Source organism: Cariama cristata, unplaced genomic scaffold, assembly GCF_000690535.1.
Source record: "Cariama cristata isolate BGI_N322 unplaced genomic scaffold, ASM69053v1 scaffold8116, whole genome shotgun sequence".
Lineage (NCBI taxonomy): Eukaryota > Metazoa > Chordata > Aves > Cariamiformes > Cariamidae > Cariama > Cariama cristata.
The window spans coordinates 24,550-34,001 of record NW_009620345.1 but is presented as its reverse complement, the minus strand read 5'-3'; the positions used below and the strand labels follow the sequence as shown (position 1 = coordinate 34,001).

General features: G+C 34.8%; 1 protein-coding gene across 1 annotated transcript in view; it reads left to right on the top strand.

Annotated features, from left to right (window-relative positions):
• TRRAP (transformation/transcription domain-associated protein) overlaps positions 1-9,452 on the top strand; it is a 98,302-nt gene that overhangs the window by 84,065 nt on the left and 4,785 nt on the right. Inside the window, 4 exon segments of the mRNA XM_009701591.1 lie at positions 4,476-4,701; positions 5,307-5,524; positions 8,215-8,263; positions 8,265-8,388. Of these exon segments, the coding sequence (XP_009699893.1) occupies positions 4,476-4,701; positions 5,307-5,524; positions 8,215-8,263; positions 8,265-8,388 (617 nt within the window).

Sequence of the window (9,452 nt, the reverse complement as noted above, 5' to 3'; positions counted from 1 at the left end):
TGCTGAACCTTTGACATCAAAGAACAGGCAAATGCTGAGAAATGCTCCCTTTGAGAGCCCTCTCAGCAGTGAAAGCAGTGAGGAGAAAAACTGCCTCAATTGTTCTTTTGTGGGCAGTTGATAGTTTGGAGTTTGGATTGGCTTCTTTCTGCAACCATCTCTCCACTCAAGCTGAATGTGAATGGAAAATTCCAAATATACCCTTAAAGGGCAAGATAATTTTCTTGAGAGTTTTTGCACCAAACACAATTAATTACTTACTGTGAATGGAAACTCCGTAATCAGAAGGAAGCTTCTTGAAGTCCTAGTGTGTCTCTGAAGTGTGGGGAGAGGGCAAAGAGCTTTGTTAATGATTTTCAGTTTTTTTGAGGATTTCTTTGTTTTTCTTAAGAGTAAGCGTAGCATCACTTTGGTAGCTCTTTCTTCACTACCCTCCTACTTTTTAAATAACAGGACGTTATTGTGTTATCCAGAAAATCTAGATGAAGAGATTGGAGTTAGCATTGTATTTGACCATCGTCTTTGCAGTCTTGGTGTTCTGGAGCTGACTGATAAACCAGAGGTCCTACTTCATATTTTCGCTTAACAATCACTGAGATTTTTCATGTTTCTTGGTGCTCTCCAAAAGTTTTTGTGAGATTAAAAAGAACTTTTGGGAAAATACAGAGTATGTAAATATCTGAATAATAACTTAAAAGCAAGATAACTTTTCTCTCCTGGAGAATGCTTGGGTCTTTTTCATATGTATAAAGGATTTGAACTGCTCTGCAAAGCTAAGCTTACATTTCAGTCCAAAGTGTCATCTTACCTGATGGATGTCCTGACACTTTAGTTGAAGATCCTTGGGTCATGAACTTTCTTAAGAGGCTTTGTCCATGGTCAGAATAATCTTTAAAGTCTTGCAAGTAACCTATTGCTTGTGCTAAAAGCATTAACTGATTAGAACTGTTTTCTGCCAGTGTAGCAGAAGGGGTTTTAGTTGTTAAGTCTTTGTTTGGAGGTGTTTTTTTGATGGTATGTTAATGTTCTGAAGGTCAAGGGTTTTGAGAGGACAGAGGGTTTGGCATTCTAATTTTGCTGACTGAACTGTATTCTTTTTTTGTGTTGCTTCATGAGAAGTGATGGTACAGCCCTCATTCAGAAAGTATTATCTAGTTGTGTTAAGAACCATCAGGATTTTTTAGGTCTGTTTCACTGACAGGAAGATTGTGCCCCCTGTTTGTCCTTTCATTCAGAGTGACAAGAACTTGCATTATGCTGAGTTGGATGATTTCAGGTATCAATTCTTGAGGCATTCAAGACTTTGAACATATTTGTTTTGAAATGCATATATCACACTGTAAAATCTTTAGCAGCATTGAGAACGGAGAGCAAGCTTCCTCAGTTGAAATGCAGTCTGTAAAATATCATGGTCTTCTGTGAATAACTCCATTAAAGATGAGGAGGTAAACTTTCTATTCTGTTCAGGAAAAGATGGTATAAGCAGTAAGGTATTTTAGACCAGTATGTGTTAGCTTGAGAAGATGTTCTCCAGTAGTAAGTACTGGAAAAAGTGGATTTGTTTGAAATGGAAATACTATTTGTATAGATTAAGATGTCTGCAAAGCAGAGAGACTTTGTACACAAATAATGACTGGTCTTCCATTTCCCTTTCTTCCAGCTGAAGTGATTTTTCTTCTCAGATGGGCTCTCTGTGATGTGAGCAAAAAGACTAATTGAACTTTCTGTTCTTCCCATCTGCCACTGGGAAACAAAACAACAAAAAAATCCTAAAATAGGCATTTCAACAAACTGGAGCTATTCTTGTGGTGAACTGAATGATTTTTTTTTTTGTAAGGAATATATATTGATGCATATTTTTACTACTTTGGTGATTCACATTTGCTCAAAAACTAGTTGCAATTCAGGGATACTTTCCTGCACTTCAGGGATTCAGGAGATAAATGATTCCATAATTTTGTCACTTTCATCAAATGATTTACTCCCACTGCTCACTAGAGGGTAGGCTTGGGATTATAATAAGAGTGTTTTACAGTGATATTGCAAGAGATACGCTGCCCATACCAGGTAGAAAAAGGGAATATTACAGAGTTATACTGATTTCAAACATCTGTATTTTTCATTATAGACTTTTTTCTTATAGAAGTGGAAAGGATTTTGTATGTGCTATTTTTTGCTCTATTTTGGGCTATCTTAAGACTTTCACTGAAAGCTTTTAGTGTATCAGTATATTGTGGCTACACAATGAAATATGTTGGGTTATGTGTTCTCTGATACTTTGTCTAAGCAACAGAATAACAAAGTGAAAGGAATCCTGGGTTGCATTATTTTATTTGGTAATAGTATCCTGTACATGTGAAGAAGAGAACTTGGAGAAAAAGAGTATATGTATAGAATTATATGAACATTTGGCTAAAAGAATGAATGTTCTAAGCTTGTTTGTAGGAGTAAGTCTTGGGGATAATCAGAGTTTTGAGTGGTTTTAGTTGCAGTGGACAAAAACTTTTATATGCAGCAAATGCTGTGGTATGTACTTAATTCACTATTAGCATGCTTGCAGATAGATGCATGTAGCATATTTATGTGGTCAAATTAATTTCCCCTCTGAACAGCAGTCATGATAGTTTTGTTTTGGGGTGTGGGGTTTTTTTTTTGTCAATTTAGGAAGATATTGTGTGTGTATAACATACTGAAACGTATGTTCTGCAATAAGATTCAAACTCATTTTTGAGACTCTGTTAATTTTCGGTTATATTGAACGATAATGAAGATTCTGTTTGTTCTGCTTTAGCTGTAAATCTCAGAAAATCTGAATCAACATTCTCTGTTTCTTTCTTGCTGTTACTTTTTCACTTGTAACATGTTGAACTAAATATGGCATCTTTTAGACTCTGGTATGTAGAAATGCTTTTTAAAAATTCAAGTCTGTTAGTTAACTTGCACAATTTGGGATGCCCTAACTAGTGAAGTTAACAGAGAGAGCAGTTTATTTTCTTATCTGATACCCGATTGTGTTTAGTCTCTTGTTGTTGTGGTACCTAAGTGCTGAACCATAATTTTATTTGTGTATGTGGTTTATTAATTTTACCTCTTTTGGGAAATTCGAAAATTTATTTATTTATTTGCTCTGTTCTGAAACTGTCGTGAAAACAGTGTTGAGAAGATGGCATTGGTGTTGGGCCAGAAAAAGATTGATATTGTGGTGATTTCTGTTACAGAATTATTTGCATAGTGTATTGAAGACCGTGTATTGACCTTGAGAAGGTTCTTTCTTCAGTTGCATGTGGGCTAGAGGAGAGGTTCCGTGCTGCAATACTGTTATATTGCAAAGGAAAAAAGCAGGCTGTTTGCATAATATTGTCATTTTTACTTAGGCTGTCATATCTGTTCTTCCTGTGGTGGCATGCAGTTGTTATCTAAGCCATGAAAGAATAAAGAGAATTTTCTTGTAGCTCAGAGTAGGAGAATAATAGTGATAGTAATTTTACTACTTGTCCTGCCGTTGCTCACAGATTGTACATTGTATCCTCAGTTGAGGCTCTTTCATCCCTCTTAAAAGTAAAAAGCCTCCACTGATTTTAAATGAATAAATCTCTTTTAATGAAACAGGCAGAAAATTATAGTGCTAGACTGTAACATAAGCTTAATTTTCTACTTTCACTAAATGATCTTATCTAATCTGATCGATTGGTTTATTACATCTTGCTTTCTATGCAGTCCATCTGGTTGCAGTATATGGACAGTTAAATACAGTAATAGTATTTAAAATTTTCACAGTATGTTTTTCTAATGTTTCCATGACTGTAAAACAGGAAAATCTTGGGAAGTTCGTTATTTACTAAGTAATAGAGAGTATTTTAGAGCTCTATACAGAAAAGAGGTAACAGATTCTGACAGGTTTAAGTTCTATGTAATTTTAGCACTTTACTAAAAGTTTCTAGAGAGATGAAATGTTCAACAGAGCATGTCTTTTAAAGGCAGTACAGCTCTATGTGTGTGTTTGGTTTGCACTATTGAATTATATGATTTGTTCTTCTCCAGCATCTACTGTTGAAGTGTTATTACTGTTGTATGATTTGATACCAATTATGCTCTGACTCTTCCTTAATGATTCTTATGTCTCTTCTGTATTTGTCTGAACCTGCTAGTTTTTTTTCATGTTTAGGGTTCATAGGTAGCCATATTTCTCTGCTTGACTTGTTTGGTAGAATGCTTTCCTTTTTTTGTGTGTGAGTTGCTGATGTTAGTAGCTTTCCATTTTACTGTAGTATGTGAGACTAGTGTGATGCTTTTCTATGTAATAGCTGTGTGCGCTGTATGTGGGACTCCTTAAAGGGAAGTATTTTGCTTGAGAGCATGTGGCTGAAAGAATCTCTTTGAAAATGCAAACTTCAGACACTTGATAGTTAAATACCCTGTATAGAATTTGAAAAGCTGAGGATGTGTGTATGTATATGCATTTTTCTTTCTTTTAGACTTTGACTTCAGTGTGCCAGGGTCAATGAAGCTTCACAATCTTATCTCTAAACTGAAGAAATGGATCAAAATTCTGGAGGCAAAAACTAAACAGCTTCCAAAGTTCTTCCTTATAGAGGAAAAGTGCCGATTTCTAAGTAATTTTTCAGCTCAAACTGCAGAAGTAGAGATACCTGGAGAATTCCTTATGCCAAAGCCAACACATTACTACATCAAGATAGCCAGGTAACCTAAAACTATGCTTTGGTACTTGCAGCTCTAAAAACAGAGAAGAGAAGGGAAACCTCCTCCATCTGTCTGCTCTGCAAAAGTAGATATTGTGTATATTTCATATATTTAAATTACATTATGGAGTCATACTTTGGCACAACACCTTTATTTTTTATTTTATCCTCCTTTGATAATTTTACATTGCCTCACTAAACAACTGTACTGTTTATATGAAGAGTGTATTTGGTTTTCTTTTCTGTTGATATGAGTTGAGATTATTTCTTCTGTTGTAGTCAATAGAGGCACTGTTCTTCAAAATAGTGAGAAAGGTCTGATCTAGTGATAAATTTTGCTCAAGAACTGTGTTTTCTTAAAAACAAACAATTAGAAGAGTTTTTCGACTGCAAAATCGGAACAATGGGCTAGCTGGATAATAGAATTGTCTCTTCTAATGTAGTTGCACTGCCTTATTTCTTTGGTGGTTTGGGGGTTTTTTTGGTTGGTGTGTGTTGTTTTTGTTTTGTTGGTTTGATTTTGTTGTTTTTTATTTTTTTATTTATCATGATTTAGTATCAGAGGAGATTAGCACGGATGCTTTAATATCCCTTTCTTCCTGACAGGTTTATGCCCAGAGTGGAGATAGTTCAGAAACATAATACTGCAGCTAGAAGACTCTATATCCGAGGCCATAATGGAAAGATTTACCCGTATCTGGTAATGAATGATGCTTGCTTGACAGAGTCTCGTAGAGAAGAGCGAGTATTGCAACTTCTTCGCCTTTTGAACCCCTGCTTAGAGAAAAGGAAGGAAACTACAAAAAGACATTTGTTTTTTACAGGTACTGAAAAGAGATATTTTTATATTATTTTTAAATAGGTGGTATACTCAAAGATTATAATTGCTAAAGTTTTTGACAGCTACTAATCACTGATACTGAAGTTTTTGAATATTCAGAAGGTAAATTCACATCTGTCTATGTAATTAGTCTTTTCTGGTATTGTAGCACCCCTCTGAAGAAGTAAAGTTAATTGCATGAGATTTAGGGTGTTTTTAGAAGAACTTACATGCATCATTTATGTTCCATTTAAGTTCAGTTGTGAATAACATATATAAGGCAGAGGCATGCTTATTGGATCTGCTGCTATGGAAATAGGTACATGTATTTCAGAAAAAGCGTTTAGAGGCAGTTGGGGAGGGACAGAACAAAACTTTTTCTCCCCAAGTTGCAATATATGAATATTGAATTTCTTTTACCTCTTCCACATAACACAGAAGAAGAAAGAATTCTTTTGTAGAGCTTTGAATTTTATATATAGTTTCTGAATTCTCTGATAGGAGAACATATCTTTGTAATTTTTGAAGTAACTTTATATATCCATGGTGATGTTTACTTTCAGGAATATACACTGACTGGTTAGTTGTTGCCAAATAAAATCCGTTTGTAATCTAGATATTGGATGCAGGAGTTGTGTTGAGTGTAGTTCTATGTTCCTGTAAAATGTTACTTGGTTTGGAAAGTGCATTTTGCCAACAGGACCACCTGGCAATGCTTAAACATTAGAGAATTAAAAAACATAATGGTAGGGGAGCCTTAATGAGGAGAGTTAAGGAAGGTTCCAGTACGGTATGTGTGTATAAATTGCCAAAATACTCGTGTAATAAGAAGGTCACATAGTTAGGCATTTCAAAACAGAAACAGTGAATGAAGGCTGAACACACAGTCTTAATTCTTTCTCTTTCCTTGTGTATCTTGGCTTTTTCATGTGTCGATTATAAATAATTCATTCATGAAATGAGAAACTGAGAATATCGGAGTCTTCCCTGGCAACATACTTGATCTGCTTGTGATTCAAATAGTAATGTAAATGCTTTAAAATAGCTAAACTCTTTGTGTTTTCTAGATACTAAGGCTGTTGGCAAGTTCCAGCTTACAGCTGTGTAGTTACTTCATACTAATATATAAATACCTTTCATTTCAGAAGGTCAAGGAATTGCTTACTAACTTCATATAAAAGAGTTCTGTACATTGCATTAGTGAGTTCTAATAATCCTTGGTTGGTGAGCAGGAAATATGTTATGAATAAGGGAAACTTTAATAAAAGGTGCTAAGACAAAGCTTGTACCTTGCACTTGTCCTTTTTAAAAGTGCTGAGATCTGATTTTTAAAAAGTGTAGTTTTATCAGTCCTTCTTTTTGGGCTAATAGTATCTGTTGTCATGAGCTTAGGTGACCAGATGATGCAAGTTGCACTTACAGAGCTAGAAATGTGTATTTGAGTTCTAACTTTAAAAAACCCAAAATGTACAAGCCAAAGGATTTGTTATGACAAAAGGTGAATATGGTATCTCTACATACGTGAAGATAATTTTGCATCACTCTGAGACCAAAATAACAGAAATGCAGCAGATAAAACCTTGAAAGATATGATAAACAAGGCCATTGATACAGACAGAAATCCTCTATATAACATGATTAGTGAAGTAACATGTTTTTAAACTATAGTATTTTTGGAAATAATTCTGTACCTGTGGTTTGATACTATTTGAAAGAACCTAAAGAGCATTCGTTTCTCTGCTGCCAGAGGTTAATGGAAGTAGATCAGAAGAAATAGCTTATTAACACCCCTGCCTTCTGGAGAATGTATTTTCTTCTTTAAGATCCAAGAAATTACATCAAACAATTTAAATGCATTTAAACAACTTTTCCCTATATCTCTGAGGTTAATTATTACATCTTCTGAGAGAAATGATGAGAGAACAGTTTTGGTGATAACTGGAGGTTGCTGTCAAACAGTACAAACAGTGTCACTGGAAAAGCTAGCTATGGAAGAGGTCTTGTCTTTCTTGAAATAGGTGGGGATGCATGTAAGACTCAGTAGGATGATACATGTGTTGAACACCGTGAAAGTGCAAATAGAGTTTTTGCAAGTTTACTGCTCATCAAGGAAAAGCACAGTGGCTTAAGTTTTCTTATTATTGAATATTTCCTTGTCTTCCCTATGTTATTTTCAAATAGTGTCAGTTAAACATCCATTCCTCAGCTGTGCTCAAATTTTTTTTTCTCTCCAGTTTTTCTGAATCACTTCAAATATCCTATTGAGTTTTGTAGTTTGGTTCTTCAGAGTAATTTTTATTGACATAATGCCAGTGTCATGTAATCAGATACTGCAAACCTGTTTGCATCTGAGCAAAATATTCCTTCTTTTCTGCAGATAAAGAAAAGTAGGAAGAATAAAGGTGCTCAATTTTTTTTGCTAATACAGTTGAGGTGTTTCTGTTAAAATAAAAAAGCTCTGCTATCATACTTGTTTCCTTTTGAACTGAGCTTGTGAACTAGTTATGAATGTAGTAATAAAAAATTTATCTTGATACACTTCAGTTGATTATTACAGTCGTGTTTGGAGGACTGATACTTGCATGCTAATCCATAACTCAAAGACTAAGAGAAGAATTAACTGTTTTGTTTTGTTTTGCTCTCTCTGCACCCCCCTGCCACCGTCCTCTCTCACCCTTCTCAAATTACTCCTAGTCCCCCGTGTTGTAGCAGTTTCTCCACAGATGCGTTTGGTTGAAGACAATTTCCCTGGTGGAGATTTATAAGCAACGCTGTGCCAAGAAAGGCATTGAGCATGACAACCCTATTTCTCGTTACTATGACAGACTGGCAACGGTCCAAGCACGGGGGACTCAAGCTAGCCATCAGGTATTAGAATATATAATGAATTTTAATCAAGGGCTTTTCTCGAGGACTCTACTATACTGTGTCCAATCCCCCCTTGCCCTGACCCTTCACCTCTCATTAGATGTGAGACAGATAGATTTTGCAGAGGTGGTGTTTGGATTTTTGGGGGTTTTATTTTGGTTTTGCTTAATGTATTCTTGGGAACTCTTATATCTCTTTGGTGTTTTAGATTATCTTTGAAAGCTTCAAAAAAGCTGTATTTGTTTTACTCCAGGTTGTTTTGCCTAACTGCAGCTGAAAATGGACGAGGTGTTGATTGCTTTTTGGCCTTTTCATATAGTTCTTTGAAAATAATTAATTGATAGCATGAGAAACAGCATTCCTAATTTACATAAGCAGTTGCAGCTTGGTATGTGATGCAGGCTTCCCTATGTTCTTCTAATGTGTCTCCTAAAATTGCCAGTGGGTTTATTTAATCTAAGTTGAATAGAAACACTTGAGTAATCTCACCCTAATAAATGATAGTACTCAAAAAGAACAAAGTTCCCTTTCTCTGTAACATCCATCAAACATCCAATTGTGATAAATAAGGTTATTTTATGTTTTTTTATCTTAAGATTAATGCAAATTCTTAGATAAAATGCCAGTCCCATTTCAAATACAGCTATTAAAAAATACCCAGTATACATGTATCACAGATACCTTTTAGAGAAACTATTTTTTCAGACTTGCTTTGTTACAAAATAAAATGAAGTGTTACGTAACATCTGTTTCTATTTTGAGAACTTTTCTTTCAGGTTATGAAACTCTTTAACAGCCATTTAATTGAAGTCAGTATGACTATCATGATTTCTGGTGTAATAGAACAGATCCTAACTTTATTTCTTTTTCTAATTAATTATGCTAGTATATGCTACTGTAATTAAATATTTTGGTAGATTGCAAATGTTTACATCTAGGGAAAAAACCTATTACACAATGTCCATTTACAGAACCAGCTGAATACAGCTTTTATCTTTTTTGTATTTTTGAGGTAATTTTGCTGTAATAATACATGTTACAAATTACTTTACCCAGTGTCTTTC